Genomic DNA, 20,316 nt, shown 5'->3' on the forward strand with positions numbered 1-20,316 from the left:
CGTGTGAGGGTGAGGCCCGGTTCCGCGGGAAGCTCGCGGAGGTCCGTCCCCGTGTGAGGGTGAGGCCCGGTTCCGCGGGAAGCTCGCGGAGGTCCGTCCCCCTGTGAGGGTGAGGCCCGGTTCCGCGGGAAGCTCGCGGAGGTCCGTCCCCCTGTGAGGGTGAGGCCCGGTTCCGCGGGAAGCTCGCGGAGGTCCGTCCCCGTGTGAGGGTGAGGCCCGGTTCCGCGGGAAGCTCGCGGAGGTCCGTCCCCGTGTGAGGGTGAGGCCCGGTTCCGCGGGAAGCTCGCGGAGGTCCGTCCCCCTGTGAGGGTGAGGCCCGGTTCCGCGGGAAGCTCGCGGAGGTCCGTCCCCCTGTGAGGGTGAGGCCCGGTTCCGCGGGAAGCTCGCGGAGGTCCGTTCCCCTGTGAGGGTGAGGCCCGGTTCCGCGGGAAGCTCGCGGAGGTCCGTCCCCGTGTGAGGGTGAGGCCCGGTTCCGCGGGAAGCTCGCGGAGGTCCGTCCCCCTGTGAGGGTGAGGCCCGGTTCCGCGGGAAGCTCGCGGAGGTCCGTCCCCCTGTGAGGGTGAGGCCCGGTTCCGCGGGAAGCTCGCGGAGGTCCGTCCCCCTGTGAGGGTGAGGCCCGGTTCCGCGGGAAGCTCGCGGAGGTCCGTCCCCGTGTGAGGGTGAGGCCCGGTTCCGCGGGAAGCTCGCGGAGGTCCGTCCCCGTGTGAGGGTGAGGCCCGGTTCCGCGGGAAGCTCGCGGAGGTCCGTCCCCGTGTGAGGGTGAGGCCCGGTTCCGCGGGAAGCTCGCGGAGGTCCGTCCCCGTGTGAGGGTGAGGCCCGGTTCCGCGGGAAGCTCGCGGAGGTCCGTCCCCGTGTGAGGGTGAGGCCCGGTTCCGCGGGAAGCTCGCGGAGGTCCGTCCCCCTGTGAGGGTGAGGCCCGGTTCCGCGGGAAGCTCGCGGAGGTCCGTCCCCGTGTGAGGGTGAGGCCCGGTTCCGCGGGAAGCTCGCGGAGGTCCGTCCCCGTGTGAGGGTGAGGCCCGGTTCCGCGGGAAGCTCGCGGAGGTCCGTCCCCGTGTGAGGGTGAGGCCCGGTTCCGCGGGAAGCTCGCGGAGGTCCGTCCCCCTGTGAGGGTGAGGCCCGGTTCCGCGGGAAGCTCGCGAAGGTCCGTCCCCGTGTGAGGGTGAGGCCCGGTTCCGCGGGAAGCTCGCGGAGGTCCGTGCCCATGTGAGGGTGAGGCCCGGTTCCTTGGGAAGCTCGCGGAGGTCCGTCCCCCTGTGAGGGTGAGGCCCGGTTCCGCGGGAAGCTCGCGGAGGTCCGTCCCCGTGTGAGGGTGAGGCCCGGTTCCGCGGGAAGCTCGCGGAGGTCCGTGCCCATGTGAGGGTGAGGGCCGGTTCCGCGGGAACTTGCATAAGTCCATCGGAGGCCCGGTCCATCGGTGGCTGTTAGCCAGGGTGGTGTCCCTGGCCTCTGTCTGTCTGGGAGTGGGTGATGGGAGGGATTCGGGGAGGGTTCCCTGTTGTGACCCCCACCTCTGGGACACGTGGCGCTGGCTGCTGTGGGCAGACAGGGCCCTGGACTGGACGGGGCGTTGGTCTGGCCCAGCCTGGCCGTTCTCACGTTCTCGTGTTCTCTCCCTCCCCTGCAGATGTGGATGAGGTTGGCCCTGACACTCCCCCCCGGCCAGAGCGGCCTCACGCCCCGCGCCTCCCCCAGGACCCCTGCGCTGACTGGCTGGAGGAGGCACCGCAGCTGGGAGCAGCGAGAACGTAGGTGTGGGGTGGGCTAGAATGGGGGTCCGAGCAGAGGCAGGGTCACAGCCAGGGTTCCATGAGGGGGGATGGGGCCATGGCTTGGGCTCTGTGGGTTCAGGCATCAGGCACTGTCCCCAGGGGGTTACTTATGGGGCACAGCTTCCCAGGCCCCCTCTAACCCCCTCTCTCTCTCTCTCTCTCTCTCTCTCTCTCTCTCTCTCAGGGTCCGGGACAAGTCCCCCTCCCCCCCTCCCCCGCCACGGCCCACACGCCTGCAGAGGGGCCGGACCCGCCGGTGAGGGGCTACCCACCTCGGGGCTGTGGATGGGGGTTCACTGGACTTGGGGGTCTCTGCCCAAATTTCTGGCCCTGCAGGAGGGGGGAATTGAAGGGCAGGTCCTCGGGGGGTGTCTGGCCCCCCCAGGGAGGTGGAGTTGGGGGGCCCTGGCTGCCCGGCCCCTGGGGAGGTGGGGTTGCAGGGGCCCTGACAAGCTGGCCCCCCAGGCAGGTGGACCGCCAGCTGCAGGGGCTGAGCACGTGGCTCTCAGCCGCCCAGCGCAGCCTGCAGGAGGAGCTGCCCGAGGATGACGTGATCCTGGTGGAGCCGCCTCCGTCTCCGGCGCCCCGGCAGCTGCAGCTCAAGGTGCGGTGCCGGACGGAGATCCACCGCATCGCCATGGAGACGGTGAGTGACGCCCCCGGGATCCCTGCCGCCAGGAGCGGGGCCGGAGGGGGGTAACGCTGTTGTGGGGGACGTGGAACTGCCCGTCACTAGGCCTGACTGTCCCTTTCCCGCCAGTCGCAGCCCCTGCAGGTGGTGGTGGAGCACATGGCCCGGAGGCTGCAGGTGCGTCCAGGGCAGATCCTGCTGCTGCTGCGAGATGTGGAGCTGGCCCCCGGCAGCACCCCCCAGACGCTAGGCCTGGGTGTGGCTGACATCATTGGTGAGCACGGGGCAGGGCCTCCCGGGGCGGGTGCTTAGGCTGGGTGCTCTGAATCAGACGCACACGCCCCCGTGGGCCAGGCTGCCCTGAGAGCAAGCCCCAGCCTTCCCTGCCTGGGCAGCTGTGCAGTCTGGGGGAAACTGAGGCGCTGCCTGGGACACCCCCTTTGCGCCGGGCTGGTTGGTCTGTGTGAGGGCTCCTGCACCCCCGTAATGTCACAGACAGACGCCACCAGCCCGTAGAACAGAGGGAGTTTATTGCCTCTCCAGACGGGATCTGATTCCAGGGCAGGCCTGGAGATGGGGGAGCCTGGGCCCCTAAATCCCAGCCCCTTGCCTAGGCTGCTTCCCCCATGATCCCAGCAGAACCTCCAACTCTCTCCCAGCCACGGCCTGGTGTCCACCTCCCTCCCTCCCCTGGGCGGCTGAGCCGGGGTGTCTGGTTAATCCACAAGTGGGAGAGTCGGTGAGGATCCCCCATCCCAGCACAGGGGCCCCGGGTCGCAGAGCAGACCCCCCCGCCGCGCCCCACACACCTCACCGCGCAGGGGCCCCGGGTCGCAGAGCAGACCCCCCCGCCGCGCCCCACACACCTCACCGCCAGGGGCCCCGGGTCGCAGAGCAGACCCCCCCGCCGCGCCCCACACACCTCACCGCGCAGGGGCCCCGGGTCGCAGAGCAGACCCCCCCGCCGCGCCCCACACACCTCACCGCGCAGGGGCCCCGGGTCGCAGAGCAGACCCCCCCGCCGCGCCCCACACACCTCACCGCGCAGGGGCCCCGGGTCGCAGAGCAGACCCCCCCGCCGCGCCCCACACACCTCACCGCACAGGGGCCCCGGGTCGCAGAGCAGACCCCCCCGCCGCGCCCCACACACCTCACCGCGCAGGGGCCCCGGGTCGCAGAGCAGACCCCCCCGCCGCGCCCCACACACCTCACCGCGCAGGGGCCCCGGGTCGCAGAGCAGACCCCCCCGCCGCGCCCCACACACCTCACCGCGCAGGGGCCCCGGGTCGCAGAGCAGACCCCCCCGCCGCGCCCCTCACACCTCACCGCGCAGGGGCCCCGGGTCACAGAGCAGACCCCCCCGCCGCGCCCCTCACACCTCACCGCGCAGGGGCCCCGGGTCACAGAGCAGACCCCCCGCCGCGCCCCACACACCTCACCGCGCAGGGGCCCCGGGTCACAGAGCAGACCCCCCCGCCGCACCCCACACACCTCACCGCGCAGGGGCCCCGGGTCACAGAGCAGACCCCCCGCCGCGCCCCACACACCTCACCGCGCAGGGGCCCCGGGTCACAGAGCAGACAGCCCCCCGCCGCGCCCCACACACCTCACCGCGCAGGGGCCCCGGGTCGCAGAGCAGACCCCCCCGCCGCGCCCCACACACCTCACCGCGCAGGGGCCCCGGGTCACAGAGCAGACCCCCCCGCCGCGCCCCTCACACCTCACCGCGCAGGGGCCCCGGGTCACAGAGCAGACCCCCCCGCCGCGCCCCACACACCTCACCGCGCAGGGGCCCCGGGTCACAGAGCAGACCCCCCCGCCGCACCCCACACACCTCACCGCGCAGGGGCCCCGGGTCACAGAGCAGACCCCCCCGCCGCGCCCCACACACCTCACCGCGCAGGGGCCCCGGGTCACAGAGCAGACAGCCCCCCGCCGCGCCCCACACACCTCACCGCGCAGGGGCCCCGGGTCGCAGAGCAGACCCCCCCGCCGCGCCCCACACACCTCACCGCGCAGGGGCCCCGGGTCACAGAGCAGACCCCCCCGCCGCGCCCCTCACACCTCACCGCGCAGGGGCCCCGGGTCGCAGAGCAGACAGCCCCCCGCCGTGCCCCACACACCTCACCGCGCAGGGGCCCCGGGTCACAGCGCAGACCCCCCCGCCGCGCCCCACACACCTCACCGCGCAGGGGCCCCGGGTCGCAGAGCAGACCCCCCCGCCGCGCCCCACACACCTCACCGCGCAGGGGCCCCGGGTCGCAGAGCAGACCCCCCCGCCGCGCCCCACACACCTCACCGCGCAGGGGCCCCGGGTCGCAGAGCAGACCCCCCCCGCCGCGCCCCTCACACCTCACCGCGCAGGGGCCCCGGGTCGCAGAGCAGACCCCCCCGCCGCGCCCCTCACACCTCACCGCGCAGGGGCCCCGGGTCACAGAGCAGACAGCCCCACACCGCGCCCCACACACCTCACCGCGCAGGGGCCCCGGTCACAGAGCAGACAGCCCCACACCGCGCCCCTCACACCTCACCGCGCAGGGACCCCGGGTCGCAGAGCAGACCCCCCCCGCCGCGCCCCACACACCTCACCGCGCAGGGGCCCCGGGTCGCAGAGCAGACCCCCCCGCCACGCCCCTCACACCTCACCGCGCAGGGGCCCCGGGTCGCAGAGCAGACCCCCCCGCCGCGCCCCTCACACCTCACCGCGCAGGGGCCCCGGGTCGCAGAGCAGACAGCCCCCCGCCGCGCCCCACACACCTCACCGCGCAGGGGCCCCGGGTCGCAGAGCAGACAGCCCCCCGCCGCGCCCCACACACCTCACCGCGCAGGGGCCCCAGGTCGCAGAGCAGACCCCCCCGCCGCACCCCTCACACCTCACCGCGCAGGGGCCCCGGGTCGCAGAGCAGACAGCCCCGCCGCGCCCCTCACACCTCACCGCGCAGGGGCCCCGGGTCACAGAGCAGACCCCCCCGCCGCGCCCCTCACACCTCACCGCGCAGGGGCCCCGGGTCGCAGAGCAGACCCCCCCGCCGCGCCCCACACACCTCACCGCGCAGGGGCCCCGGGTCACAGAGCAGACAGCCCCCCGCCGCGCCCCACACACCTCACCGCGCAGGGGCCCCGGGTCGCAGAGCAGACCCCCCTGCCGCGCCCCTCACACCTCACCGCGCAGGGGCCCCGGGTCGCAGAGCAGACCCCCCCGCCGCGCCCCACACACCTCACCGCGCAGGGGCCCCGGGTCCCAGAGCAGACCCCCCCGCCGCGCCCCACACACCTCACCGCGCAGGGGCCCCGGTCACAGAGCAGACAGCCCCCCGCCGCGCCCCACACACCTCACCGCGCAGGGGCCCCGGGTCACAGAGCAGACCCCCCCGCCGCGCCCCTCACACCTCACCGCGCAGGGGCCCCGGGTCACAGAGCAGACCCCCCCGCCGCGCCCCTCACACCTCACCGCGCAGGGGCCCCGGGTCACAGAGCAGACCCCCCCGCCGCGCCCCTCACACCTCACCGCGCAGGGCCCCGGGTCACAGAGCAGACCCCCCGCCGCGCCCCACACACCTCACCGCGCAGGGGCCCCGGGTCACAGAGCAGACAGCCCCCCGCCGCGCCCCACACACCTCACCGCGCAGGGGCCCCGGGTCACAGAGCAGACCCCCCCGCCGCGCCCCTCACACCTCACCGCGCAGGGGCCCCGGGTCACAGAGCAGACAGCCCCGCCGCACCCCACACACCTCACCGCGCAGGGGCCCCGGGTCACAGAGCAGACCCCCCCGCCGCGCCCCTCACACCTCACCGCGCAGGGGCCCCGGGTCACAGAGCAGACCCCCCCGCCGCGCCCCTCACACCTCACCGCGCAGGGGCCCCGGGTCACACAGCAGACAGCCCCCCGCCGCGCCCCACACACCTCACCGCGCAGGGGCCCCGGGTCACAGAGCAGACCCCCCCGCCGCGCCCCTCACACCTCACCGCGCAGGGGCCCCGGGTCACAGAGCAGACAGCCCCCCGCCGCGCCCCACACACCTCACCGCGCAGGGGCCCCGGGTCACAGAGCAGACCCCCCCGCCGCGCCCCTCACACCTCACCGCGCAGGGGCCCCGGGTCACACAGCAGACCCCCCCGCCGCGCCCCACACACCTCACCGCGCAGGGGCCCCGGGTCGCAGAGCAGACAGCCCCCCGCCGCGCCCCTCACACCTCACCGCACAGGGGCCCCGGGTCACACAGCAGACCCCCCGCCGCGCCCCACACACCTCACCGCGCAGGGACCCCGGGTCACACAGCAGACCCCCCCGCCGCGCCCCACACACCTCACCGCGCAGGGGCCCCGGGTCACAGAGCAGACCCCCCCGCCGCGCCCCTCACACCTCACCGCGCAGGGGCCCGGGTCACAGAGCAGACAGCCCCACACCGCGCCCCTCACACCTCACCGCGCAGGGGCCCCGGGTCACAGAGCAGACCCCCCCGCCGCGCCCCTCACACCTCACCGCGCAGGGGCCCCGGGTCACAGAGCAGACCCCCCCGCCGCGCCCCTCACACCTCACCGCGCAGGGGCCCCGGGTCACACAGCAGACAGCCCCCCGCCGCGCCCCTCACACCTCACCGCGCAGGGGCCCCGGGTCACAGAGCAGACCCCCCCGCCGCGCCCCTCACACCTCACCGCGCAGGGGCCCCGGGTCACAGAGCAGACAGCCCCCCGCCGCGCCCCACACACCTCACCGCGCAGGGGCCCCGGGTCACAGAGCAGACCCCCCCGCCGCGCCCCTCACACCTCACCGCGCAGGGGCCCCGGGTCACAGAGCAGACAGCCCCGCCGCACCCCACACACCTCACCGCGCAGGGGCCCCGGGTCACAGAGCAGACCCCCCCGCCGCGCCCCTCACACCTCACCGCGCAGGGGCCCCGGGTCACAGAGCAGACCCCTCCGCCGCGCCCCTCACACCTCACCGCGCAGGGGCCCCGGGTCACAGAGCAGACCCCCCCGCCGCGCCCCTCACACCTCACCGCGCAGGGGCCCCGGGTCGCAGAGCAGACAGCCCCCCGCCGCGCCCCTCACACCTCACCGCGCAGGGGCCCCGGGTCACAGAGCAGACCCCCCCGCCGCGCCCCTCACACCTCACCGCGCAGGGGCCCCGGGTCGCAGAGCAGACAGCCCCCCGCCGCGCCCCTCACACCTCACCGCGCAGGGGCCCCGGGTCGCAGAGCAGACAGCCCCCCGCCGCACCCCACACACCTCACCGCGCAGGGGCCCCGGGTCACAGAGCAGACCCCCCCGCCGCGCCCCTCACATCTCACCGCGCAGGGGCCCCGGGTCACAGAGCAGACAGCCCCCCGCCGCGCCCCTCACACCTCACCGCGCAGGGGCCCCGGGTCACAGAGCAGACAGCCCCCCACCGCGCCCCTCACACCTCACCGCGCAGGGGCCCCGGGTCACAGAGCAGACAGCCCCCCGCCGCGCCCCTCACACCTCACCGCGCAGGGGCCCCGGGTCACAGAGCAGACAGCCCCCCGCCGCGCCCCTCACACCTCACCGCGCAGGGGCCCCGGGTCACAGAGCAGACAGCCCCCCGCCGCGCCCCTCACACCTCACCGCGCAGGGGCCCGGGTCACAGAGCAGACAGCCCCCCACCGCGCCCCTCACACCTCACCGCGCAGGGGCCCCGGGTCACAGAGCAGACCCCCCCGCCGCGCCCCTCACACCTCACCGCGCAGGGGCCCCGGGTCACAGAGCAGACCCCCCCCGCCGCGCCCCACACACCTCACCGCGCAGGGGCCCCGGGTCACAGAGCAGACAGCCCCCCGCCGCGCCCCACACACCTCACCGCGCAGGGGCCCAGGGTCACAGAGCAGACCCCCCCCGCTGCGCCCCACACACCTCACCGCGCAGGGGCCCCGGGTCACAGAGCAGACAGCCCCACACCGCGCCCCTCACACCTCACCGCGCAGGGGCCCCGGGTCGCAGATCAGAGAGCCCCCCGCCGCGCCCCTCACACCTCACCGCGCAGGGGCCCCGGGTCACAGAGCAGACAGCCCCCCACCGCGCCCCACACACCTCACCGCGCAGGGGCCCCGGGTCACAGAGCAGACAGCCCCCCGCCGCGCCCCACACACCTCACCGCGCAGGGGCCCCGGGTCACAGAGCAGACAGCCCCCCGCCGCGCCCCACACACCTCACCGCGCAGGGGCCCCGGGTCACAGAGCAGACCCCCCCGCCGCGCCCCACACACCTCACCGCGCAGGGGCCCCGGGTCACAGAGCAGACAGCCCCCCGCCGCGCCCCACACACCTCACCGTGCAGGGGCCCCGGGTCACAGAGCAGACCCCCCCCGCCGCGCCCCACACACCTCACCGCGCAGGGGCCCCGGGTCACAGAGCAGACAGCCCCGCCGCACCCCTCACACCTCACCGCGCAGAGGCCCCGGGTCACAGAGCAGACAGCCCCCCGCCGCGCCCCACACACCTCACCGCGCAGGGGCCCCGGGTCACACAGCAGACCCCCCCGCCGCGCCCCACACACCTCACCGCGCAGGGGCCCGGGTCACAGAGCAGACCCCCCCGCCGCGCCCCTCACACCTCACCGCGCAGGGGCCCCGGGTCACAGAGCAGACAGCCCCCCGCCGCGCCCCACACACCTCACCGCGCAGGGGCCCCGGGTCACAGAGCAGACAGCCCCCCGCCGCGCCCCACACACCTCACCGCGCAGGGGCCCCGGGTCACAGAGCAGACCCCCCCGCCGCGCCCCACACACCTCACCGCCAGGGGCCCCGGGTCACAGAGCAGACAGCCCCGCCGCACCCCACACACCTCACCGCGCAGGGGCCCCAGGTCGCAGAGCAGACCCCCCCGCCGCACCCCTCACACCTCACCGCGCAGGGGCCCCGGGTCACAGAGCAGACAGCCCCCCGCCGCGCCCCTCACACCTCACCGCGCAGGGGCCCCGGGTCACAGAGCAGACAGCCCCACACCGCGCCCCTCACACCTCACCGCGCAGGGGCCCCGGGTCACAGAGCAGACAGCCCCACACCGCGCCCCTCACACCTCACCGCGCAGGGGCCCCGGGTCACAGAGCAGACCCCCCCGCCGCGCCCCTCACACCTCACCGCGCAGGGGCCCCGGGTCACAGAGCAGACAGCCCTCAGCCGCGCCCCTCACACCTCACCGCGCAGGGGCCCCGGGTCGCAGAGCAGACAGCCCCACACCGCGCCCCTCACACCTCACCGCGCAGGGGCCCCGGGTCGCAGATCAGACAGCCCCCCACCGCGCCCCACACACCTCACCGCGCAGGGGCCCCGGGTCACAGAGCAGACAGCCCCCCACCGCGCCCCACACACCTCACCGCGCAGGGGCCCCGGGTCACAGAGCAGACAGCCCCCCGCCGCGCCCCACACACCTCACCGCGCAGGGGCCCCGGGTCACAGAGCAGACCCCCCCGCCGCGCCCCACACACCTCACCGCGCAGGGGCCCCGGGTCGCAGAGCAGACAGCCCCCCGCCGCACCCCACACACCTCACCGCGCAGGGGCCCCGGGTCACAGAGCAGACAGCCCCCCGCCGCGCCCCTCACACCTCACCGCGCAGGGGCCCCGGGTCACAGAGCGGACAGCCCCCCGCCGCGCCCCTCACACCTCACCGCGCAGGGGCCCCGGGTCGCAGAGCAGACAGCCCCCCGCCGCGCCCCTCACACCTCACCGCGCAGGGGCCCCGGGTCACAGAGCAGACCCCCCCGCCACGCCCCACACACCTCACCGCGCAGGGGCCCCGGGTCACAGAGCAGACAGCCCCCCGCCGCGCCCCTCACACCTCACCGCGCAGGGGCCCCGGGTCACAGAGCAGACAGCCCCCCGCCGCGCCCCTCACACCTCACCGCGCAGGGGCCCCGGGTCACAGAGCAGACCCCCCCCGCCGCGCCCCACACACCTCACCGCGCAGGGGCCCCGGGTCACAGAGCAGACAGCCCTCAGCCGCGCCCCTCACACCTCACCGCGCAGGGGCCCCGGGTCGCAGAGCAGACAGCCCCACACCGCGCCCCTCACACCTCACCGCGCAGGGGCCCCGGGTCGCAGATCAGACAGCCCCCCACCGCGCCCCACACACCTCACCGCGCAGGGGCCCCGGGTCACAGAGCAGACAGCCCCCCGCCGCGCCCCTCACACCTCACCGCGCAGGGGCCCCGGGTCACAGAGCAGACAGCCCCCCGCCGCGCCCCACACACCTCACCGCGCAGGGGCCCCGGGTCACAGAGCAGACCCCCCGCCGCGCCCCACACACCTCACCGCGCAGGGGCCCCGGGTCGCAGAGCAGACAGCCCCCCGCCGCGCCCCTCACACCTCACCGCGCAGGGGCCCCGGGTCACAGAGCAGACAGCCCCCCGCCGCACCCCACACACCTCACCGCGCAGGGGCCCCGGGTCACAGAGCAGACAGCCCCCCGCCGCGCCCCTCACACCTCACCGCGCAGGGGCCCCGGGTCACAGAGCAGACAGCCCCCCGCCGCGCCCCTCACACCTCACCGCGCAGGGGCCCCGGGTCGCAGAGCAGACAGCCCCCCGCCGCGCCCCTCACACCTCACCGCGCAGGGGCCCTGGGTCACAGAGCAGACCCCCCCGCCACGCCCCACACACCTCACCGCGCAGGGGCCCCGGGTCACAGAGCAGACAGCCCCCCGCCGCGCCCCTCACACCTCACCGCGCAGGGGCCCCGGGTCACAGAGCAGACCCCCCCGCCGCGCCCCACACACCTCACCGCGCAGGGGCCCCGGGTCACAGAGCAGACCCCCCCGCCGCGCCCCACACACCTCACCGCGCAGGGGCCCCGGGTCACAGAGCAGACAGCCCCCCGCCGCGCCCCACACACCTCACCGCGCAGGGGCCCGGGTCACAGAGCAGACCCCCCCCCCGCGCCCCACACACCTCACCGCGCAGGGGCCCCGGGTCACAGAGCAGACAGCCCCGCCGCACCCCTCACACCTCACCGCGCAGAGGCCCCGGGTCACAGAGCAGACAGCCCCCCGCCGCGCCCCACACACCTCACCGCGCAGGGGCCCCGGGTCACAGAGCAGACAGCCCCGCCGCACCCCTCACACCTCACCGCGCAGGGGCCCCGGGTCACAGAGCAGACAGCCCCCCGCCGCGCCCCTCACACCTCACCGCGCAGGGGCCCCGGGTCACAGAGCAGACAGCCCCACACCGCGCCCCTCACACCTCACCGCGCAGGGGCCCCGGGTCACAGAGCAGACCCCCCCGCCGCGCCCCACACACCTCACCGCGCAGGGGCCCCGGGTCACAGAGCAGACCCCCCCGCCGCGCCCCACACACCTCACCGCGCAGGGGCCCCGGGTCGCAGAGCAGACAGCCCCGCCGCACCCCTCACACCTCACCGCGCAGGGGCCCCGGGTCCCAGAGCAGACCCCCCCGCCGCGCCCCTCACACCTCACCGCGCAGGGGCCCCGGGTCCCAGAGCAGACAGCCCCCCGCCACGCCCCACACACCTCACCGCGCAGGGGCCCCGGGTCACAGAGCAGACAGCCCCCCGCCGCGCCCCACACACCTCACCGCGCAGGGGCCCCGGGGTACAGAGCAGACAGCCCCCCGCCGCGCCCCTCACACCTCACCGCGCAGGGGCCCCGGGGTACAGAGCAGACAGCCCCCCGCCGCGCCCCTCACACCTCACCGCGCAGGGGCCCCGGGGTACAGAGCAGACAGCCCCCCGCCGTGCCCCACACACCTCACCGCGCAGGGGCTCCGGGTCACAGAGCAGACAGCCCCCCGCCACGCCCCACACACCTCACCGCGCAGGGGCCCCGGGTCACAGAGCAGACCCCCCCGCCGCGCCCCTCACACCTCACCGCGCAGGGGCCCCGGGTCGCAGAGCAGACAGCCCCGCCGCACCCCTCACACCTCACCGCGCAGGGGCCCCGGGTCCCAGAGCAGACCCCCCCGCCGCGCCCCTCACACCTCACCGCGCAGGGGCCCCGGGTCCCAGAGCAGACAGCCCCCCGCCACGCCCCACACACCTCACCGCGCAGGGGCCCCGGGTCACAGAGCAGACAGCCCCCCGCCGCGCCCCACACACCTCACCGCGCAGGGGCCCCGGGGTACAGAGCAGACAGCCCCCCGCCGCGCCCCTCACACCTCACCGCGCAGGGGCCCCGGGGTACAGAGCAGACAGCCCCCCGCCGCGCCCCTCACACCTCACCGCGCAGGGGCCCCGGGGTACAGAGCAGACAGCCCCCCGCCGTGCCCCACACACCTCACCGCGCAGGGGCTCCGGGTCACAGAGCAGACAGCCCCCCGCCACGCCCCACACACCTCACCGCGCAGGGGCCCCGGGTCACAGAGCAGACCCCCCCGCCGCGCCCCTCACACCTCACCGCGCAGGGGCCCCGGGTCACAGAGCAGACAGCCCCCCGCCGCGCCCCACACACCTCACCGCGCAGGGGCCCCGGGTCACAGAGCAGACCCCCCCGCCGCGCCCCTCACACCTCACCGCGCAGGGGCCCCGGGTCACAGAGCAGACCCCCCCGCCGCGCCCCTCACACCTCACCGCGCAGGGGCCCCGGGTCACAGAGCAGACAGCCCCACACCGCGCCCCTCACACCTCACCGCGCAGGGGCCCCGGGTCACAGAGCAGACCCCCCCGCCGCGCCCCTCACACCTCACCGCGCAGGGGCCCCGGGTCACAGAGCAGACAGCCCCCCGCCGCGCCCCACACACCTCACCGCGCAGGGACCCCGGGTCGCAGAGCAGACCCCCCCGCCACGCCCCACACACCTCACCACGCAGGGGCCCCGGGTCACAGAGCAGACCCCCCCGCCGCGCCCCACACACCTCACCGCGCAGGGGCCCCGGGTCGCAGAGCAGACAGCCCCCCGCCGCGCCCCTCACACCTCACCCCGCAGGGGCCCCGGGTCACAGAGCAGACCCCCCCACCGCGCCCCACACACCTCACCGCGCAGGGGCCCCGGTCACAGAGCAGACCCCCCCGCCGCGCCCCTCACACCTCACCGCGCAGGGGCCCCGGGTCACAGAGCAGACCCCCCCGCCGCGCCCCACACACCTCACCGCGCAGGGGCCCCGGGTCGCAGAGCAGACCCCCCCGCCGCACCCCACACACCTCACCGCGCAGGGGCCCCGGGTCGCAGAGCAGACCCCCCCGCCGCGCCCCACACACCTCACCGCGCAGGGGCCCCGGGTCACAGAGCAGACAGCCCCCCGCCGCGCCCCACACACCTCACCGCGCAGGGGCCCCGGGTCACAGCGCAGACCCCCCCGCCGCGCCCCACACACCTCACCGCGCAGGGGCCCCGGGTCACAGAGCAGACAGCCCCCCGCCGCGCCCCTCAGACGTCACCGCGCAGGGGCCCCGGGTCACAGAGCAGACCCCCCGCCGCGCCCCACACACCTCACCGCGCAGGGGCCCCGGGTCGCAGAGCAGACCCCCCCGCCGCGCCCCTCACACCTCACCGCGTAGGGGCCCCGGGTCGCGCCACAGTCTCCAAGTCCCTGCAAGGTGGGACAGTCGGGGCTGGGGGATGGAGGGGCTCGGGGACTGGTGGGCTGGCCAGGGGCGGTGGGGTCCCTGCCAGCGCCCCGTCTCTGCTGGAGCGCCCCAGCTGCCCGCCCCTCGCTGTCCCCTGCAGACTGCGTGGTGGACGTGGCGGCGGGGGAGCCGGGGGCCAGGCCGGGCCCCGGGGAGCTGCGGCTGACGGTGCGAGGCCAGGAGAAGGACTCTCAGCTCACGCTCACCGTGCCCAGGGTAAGGGGGTGCCTGCAGCGGGTCCCGGGTCGGGGGGCGGGGCGCGCTCCCTGGGGCGCTGGGGGGCTGCATGGCCCTGGCACGGAGCTGTTGGCTGTGTCCCGGCAGGCGGAGCCGCTGCACGGGCTGATGGAGCGGTACCAGCAGGCCATGGGGCTGCGCGGCCGGCAGCTCCGCTTCTTCTTCGACGGGCAGCGCCTGGCGGGAACCCGCACGCCCGAGCAGCTGGGCATGGAGCCCGACGACGTCATCGAGGCCTGGGCCTAGGGCCCCCCCCCCCTCCAGCTGGGCATGGAGCCCCACGACGTCATCGAGGCCTGGGCCTAGGCCCCCCCCCCCCCACTGGGCACGGAGCCCGACGACGTCAGCGAGGCCTGGGCCTAGGCCCCCCCCCCCCACTGGGCACGGAGCCCGACGACGTCATCGAGGCCTGGGCCTAGGCCCCCCCCCCCACTGGGCACGGAGCCCGACGACGTCATCGAGGCCTGGGCCTAGGCCCCCCCCCCCCCACTGGGCACGGAGCCCGACGACGTCAGCGAGGCCTGGGCCTAGGCCCCCCCCCCCCACTGGGCACGGAGCCCGACGACGTCAGCGAGGCCTGGGCCTAGGCCCCCCTCCCCCCACTGGGCACGGAGCCCGACGACGTCATCGAGGCCTGGGCCTAGGCCCCCCTCCCCCCACTGGGCACGGAGCCCGACGACGTCATCGAGGCCTGGGCCTAGGGCCCCCCCCCCCCCCAGCTGGGCACGGAGCCCGACGACGTCATCGAGGCCTGGGCCTAGGCCCCCCCCCCCCCCACTGGGCACGGAGCCCGACGACGTCAGCGAGGCCTGGGCCTAGGCCCCCCCCCCCACTGGGCACGGAGCCCGACGACGTCATCGAGGCCTGGGCCTAGGGCCCCCCCCCCCCCCCAGCTGGGCACGGAGCCCGACGACGTCATCGAGGCCTGGGCCTAGGGCCCCCCCCCCCCCAGCTGGGCACGGAGCCCGACGACGTCAGCGAGGCCTGGGCCTAGGCCCCCCCCCCCCCCCCCACTGGGCACGGAGCCCGACGACGTCAGCGAGGCCTGGGCCTAGGCCCCCCCCCCCAGTGTCTCTTCCATCCCCCCCAAGCTGGCTACAGTCTGACAGCGTCAGTGAGGCCCAGGCTGAGGCCTGCTCCGTGTGTCTCCGTCCCCCTCACCGCTTGCTATGGCTGAGCCCCCCCGTGGGGCATGGAGCCCCAGGACTGCTCGAGGCCTGGGTCTAGTCCCCCACACGCTGGGCACGGAGCCTGCTGCTGCCATGGAGCCAGTGGGCATGGCTGAGCCTCCCCCCCTTGTGTGCCGGGGTGCCTGGGGGGGAAGCAGGTCTGGACTGAATAAAGAAATGCAGCCATGTGCCCTGAGCCTCTGGCCCTTTGTGGGTGGGGGGGGGGGGGCCTCTGGGCCAGGCAGTACAGGGACCTGCCCCCCAGCTCCCAGGCGCAGACCCACTGATGCTACCGGAGCCAGCCAGGAGGCCAGCGTCCCCTCCCCCTGGTGCCACTGCAGCGTGCTCAGAGGGGCGGCACGGGGGCAGTGGGGCGGGAGCTGGACGTCTTGGTCCCTGGGTGCCGAAGAGGCGCTGCAGCAGGGCAGGGATCTCGTGGGCCTGCAGGGCAGTCTCGGGGCGCTCGCGGCCCTGCGTGGCGATGAGACGCCAGCCCATGTAGGTCAGGCGCCCGCCGCCCGGCTGGGGCAGGCTGCAGAAGGACTTGCAGGCGAAGACGGAGCTGGGCGAGCGCTGGTGGTACTGGCACATGGCGGCGAAGTCGGCCAGCTCCCGCTCCTCCAGCGTGAAGGTGTAGAGCGTCCGCCCCGGCTCGCCGGGCCCCTCCCGCCGCTCCAGCGCCCACACGCCCCCCGCCAGCCCCAGCCAGAAGGTGCCGCCCTCCTGCGCCTGCTCCAGGCCCGGCTCCAGCCGCAGGGGCTCCAGGAAGCCCTCGCCAAAGCCCACGTCACACAGGAAGCGCCGGGCGCCCAGGCGGACCAGCAGCAGCAGGTGGTCGCGGGGCCGGTGAAACGGTTGCGCACGCGGCCTGCCAGCCCGGCTGCGCAGAAGCCCAGCACCCGCAGCAGCCACAGGAAGAGCCCGTTGATCTCGTAGCAGAAGCCGCTGCGGTGCCGCCGCACGATCTTGTCGTAGAGCAGGGGCAGCGCCAGGGTGATGGGCTCCCCGCAGTGCACGCTCAGGCTCTCGAAGGGCACCGCCAGCAGCGTCTCCAGGGTGGGCTCCCTCGGGTCCTGGTAGCCGATCCGGCACAGATAGGCGCCCAGCTCCATCCTGGGGGGAGCGGCTGTGAGCAAGTGACCTGGGGCTCCCGGCCATCCACGCCCCCCCAGAGGAACAGAGCACCCAGAGGGCTCGGAGCTGCCTCCTGCTCTAACCACTGCACCCCGCTCCCCCCCCCCCCCCCGGGGCCCTGGCTCGTAGCCGCCTCCTGCTCTAACGAGTGCACCCCGCTCCCCCCCGGGGCCCTGGCTCAGAGCCGCCTCCTGCTCTAACCCCTGCACCCCGCTCCCCCCCGGGGCCCTGGCTTGGAGCCGCCTCCTGCTCTAACCCCTGCACCCCGCTCCCCCCGGGGCCCTGGCTCGGAGCCGCCTCCTGCTCTAACCACTGCACCCTGCTCCCCCCCGGGGCCCTGGCTCGGAGCCGCCTCCTGCTCTAACCACTGCACCCTGCTCCCCCCCTGCGGCCCTGGCTCTGAGCCGCCTCCTGCTCTAACCAGTGCACCCCGCTCCCCCCCGGGGCCCTGGCTCAGAGCTGCCTCCTGCTCTAACCCCTGCACCCCGCTCCCCCCCCGGGGCCCTGGCTCGGAGCCGCCTCCTGCTCTAACCACTGCACCCCGCTCCCCCCTGGGGCCCTGGCTCGGAGCCGCCTCCTGCTCTAACCACTGCACCCCGCTCCCCTCCTGGGGCCCTGGCTCGGAGCCGCCTCCTGCTCTAACCCCTGCACCCTGCTCCCCCCCTGGGGCCCTGGCTCGGAGCCGCCTCCTGCTCTAACCCCTGCACCCCGCTCCCCCCCTGGGGCCCTGGCTCGGAGCCGCCTCCTGCTCTAACCCGTGCACCCCGCTCCCCCCGGGGCCCTGGCTCTGAGCCGCCTCCTGCTCTAACCAGTGCACCCCGCTCCCCCCCCCGGGGCCCTGGCTCTGAGCCGCCTCCTGCTCTAACCCCTGCACCCCGCTCCCCCCCCGGGCCCTGGCTCTGAGCCGTCTCCTGCTCTGAGTGCACCCCGCTCCCCCCCCGGGCCCTGGCTCGGAGCCGCCTCCTGCTCTAACCACTGCACCCTGCTCCCCCCCTGGGGCCCTGGCTCTGAGCCGCCTCCTGCTCTAACCACTGCACCCCGCTCCCCCCCTGGGGCCCTGGCTCGGAGCCGCCTCCTGCTCTAACCCCTGCACCCTGCTCCCCCCCCCGGGGCCCTGGCTCGGAGCCGCCTCCTGCTTTAACCACTGCACCCCGCTCCCCCCTGGGGCCCTGGCTCGGAGCCGCCTCCTGCTCTAACCACTGCACCCCGCTCCCCCCCGGGGCCCTGGCTCGGAGCCGCCTCCTGCTCTAACCCCTGCACCCCGCTCCCCCCCTGGGGCCCTGGCTCGGAGCCGCCTCCTGCTCTAACCCCTGCACCCTGCTCCCATCCCAAATCTGGAGCGAGCCCAGGGTCTGTACCGGCCGAGGCGACCTCCGTCCCGAGTGCAGAGCTCATCGCTCCCAGCTGCGCAGCCCGGCCCTCGCTTTCGCAGGCCGGGCCGAGCTCTGGGCCCCGCCTCATCCTGGGCAGGGCGGCGATCGCTCTGGAGTGAGTCACAGCACGGGAGCGCCTGGTAACCCCCCCGGACAGACACACGGACACCCCCCCAGTGAGTCACAGCACGGGAGCGCCTGGTAACCCCCCCCGGACAGACACACGGACACCCCCCCAGTGAGTCACAGCACGGGAGCGCCTGGTAACCCCCCCGGACAGACACACGGACACCCCCCCAGTGAGTCACAGCACGGGAGCGCCTGGTAACCCCCCCGGACAGACACACGGACACCCCCCCCCCCCAGTGAGTCACAGCACGGGAGCGTCTGGTAACCCCCCCCCGGACAGACACCCCTCCGGACAGACACACGGACACCCCCCCAGTGAGTCACAGCACGGGAGCGCCTGGTAACCCCCCCCTGGACGGACACCCCCCCCAGTGAGTCACAGCACGGGAGCGTCTGGTAACCCCCCCGGACAGACACCCCCCCGGACAGACACACGGACACCCCCCAGTGAGTCACAGCACGGGAGCGCCTGGTAACCCCCCCGGACAGACACCCCCCGGACAGACACACGGACACCCCCCCAGTGAGTCACAGCACGGGAGCGCCTGGTAACCCCCCCCGGACAGACACCCCCCCAGTGAGTCACAGCACGGGAGCGCCTGGTAACCCCCCCGGACAGACACACGGACACCCCCCCCCCCCAGTGAGTCACAGCACGGGAGCGTCTGGTAACCCCCCCGGACAGACACCCCCCCGGACAGACACACGGACACCCCCCCAGTGAGTCACAGCACGGGAGCGCCTGGTAACCCCCCCCCCGGACAGACACCCCCCCCGGACAGACACACGGACACCCCCCAGTGAGTCACAGCACGGGAGCGCCTGGTAACCCCCCCGGACAGACACCCCCCCGGACAGACACACGGACACCCCCCAGTGAGTCACAGCACGGGAGCGCCTGGTAACCCCCCCGGACAGACACCCCCCCGGACAGACACACGGACACCCCCCCAGTGAGTCACAGCACGGGAGCGCCTGGTAACCCCCCCGGACAGACACCCCCCCCCGGACAGACACACGGACACCCCCCCAGTGAGTCACAGCACGGGAGCGCCTGGTAACCCCCCCCCGGACAGACACTCCCCGGACTGACACACGGACACCCCCCCCCCCGTGAGTCACAGCACGGGAGCGCCTGGTAACCCCCCCGGACAGACACCCCCCCGGACAGACACACGGACACCCCCCCAGTGAGTCACAGCACGGGAGCGTCTGGTAACCCCCCCGGACAGACACCCCCCCGGACAGACACCCCCCCCGGACAGACACACGGACACCCCCCCCAGTGAGTCACAGCACGGGAGCGTCTGGTAACCCCCCCGGACAGACACCCCCCGGACAGACACACGGACACCCCCCCAGTGAGTCACAGCACGGGAGCGTCTGGTAACCCCCCCCCCGGACAGACACACAGACACCCCCATCCTCCAGTGAATTCACAGCGCAGAAGCACCTTGTAATTCTCCTCACTCCCCACCCTCCCCCGGGGTACAGACAGACAGACACCACCCAGCTCCCACACACAGGCACAGTGTGTGTGTGTGTGTGTGTCTTTCTGACAGTGTATGGATATGTGGGTGTTTCTGTGTGTGTGTGTGTGTGTGGCTGTGTTGGTGTGTGGGTGTTTCTGTGTGTGTGTGTGTGTGTGTGGCTGTGTTGGTGTGTGGGTGTTTCTGTGTGTGTGTGTGTGTGTGTCTGTGGCTGTTTAGGTGTGTGGGTGTGGCAGTGTGGGTGTTTCTGTGTGTGTGTGTGTGGCTGTGTGGGTGTTTCTGTGGGTGTGTGTGTGGCTGTGTGTGGGTGTGGGTGTGTGGGCGTGGCTGTGTGTGTGTGTGGCTGTGTAGGTGTGTGGGTGTGTGGGTGTGGCAGTGTGTGTGTGTGTGTGGCTGTGTAGGTGTGTGTGTGGCTGTGTGTGGCGCTGTGTGTCTGTGTGTGTGTGTGTGTGTGTCTGTGTGTGGGTGTGGGTGTGGGTGTCTGTGTGTGTGTGTGGCTGTGTAGGTGTGTGGATGTGTCTGTGTGTGTGTGTATGTGTGGCTGTGTCTGTGTGTGGGTGTTTCTGTGGGTGTGGGTGTGGCTGTGTAGGTGTGTGTAGGTGTGTCTGTTTGTGTGTCTGTGTGTGTGGCTGTGGCAGTGTGTCTGTGGGTGTGTCTGTGTGTGTGTCTGTGTGTGTGTGGTTGTGGCAGTGTGTCTGCATGTGTGCCTGTAGCAGTGTGTCTGTGTCTGTCTGTGTGTGTGTGGCTGTGTGTGTGTGTAGGTGTGTGTGTGTGGCTGTGTTTGTGTAGGTGTGTGGGTGTGGGTGGCTATGTAGGTGTGTGTAGGTGTGTCTGTGTAGGTGTGTTGGTGTG

At 74.5% G+C, this 20,316-nt stretch overlaps 2 protein-coding genes across 9 annotated transcripts in view; one reads left to right on the forward strand and one right to left on the reverse strand.

Moving 5' to 3' along the window:
• NFATC2IP (nuclear factor of activated T cells 2 interacting protein) overlaps positions 1-15,528 on the forward strand; it is a 36,556-nt gene extending 21,028 nt beyond the window's left edge. The window contains exons 4-10 of one of the 8 annotated variants that reach the window (XM_089778794.1): positions 1,625-1,745; positions 1,954-2,025; positions 2,235-2,415; positions 2,530-2,674; positions 14,033-14,148; positions 14,257-14,403; positions 14,919-15,528. In XM_089778794.1, coding sequence (XP_089634920.1) covers positions 1,625-1,745; positions 1,954-2,025; positions 2,235-2,415; positions 2,530-2,674; positions 14,033-14,148; positions 14,257-14,403; positions 14,919-14,930 — 794 coding nt within the window. In that variant the 3' untranslated portion in view covers positions 14,931-15,528. The other 7 variants (XM_089778791.1, XM_089778792.1, XM_089778795.1 and 4 more) reach the window with 7 other exon arrangements.
• On the reverse strand, positions 15,393-17,936 carry LOC142825849 (arylamine N-acetyltransferase 2-like). The gene is given in 3 exon segments (XM_075917940.2): positions 15,393-16,183; positions 16,186-16,451; positions 17,831-17,936. Coding segments are annotated over 2 exon segments (1,056 nt in total). The 5' UTR covers position 16,451; positions 17,831-17,936.
• Positions 17,937-20,316: the final 2,380 nt, after the last annotated feature.

Source organism: Pelodiscus sinensis, chromosome 5, assembly GCF_052426305.1.
Source record: "Pelodiscus sinensis isolate ZL-2025 chromosome 5, ASM5242630v1, whole genome shotgun sequence".
NCBI lineage: Eukaryota > Metazoa > Chordata > Testudines > Trionychidae > Pelodiscus > Pelodiscus sinensis.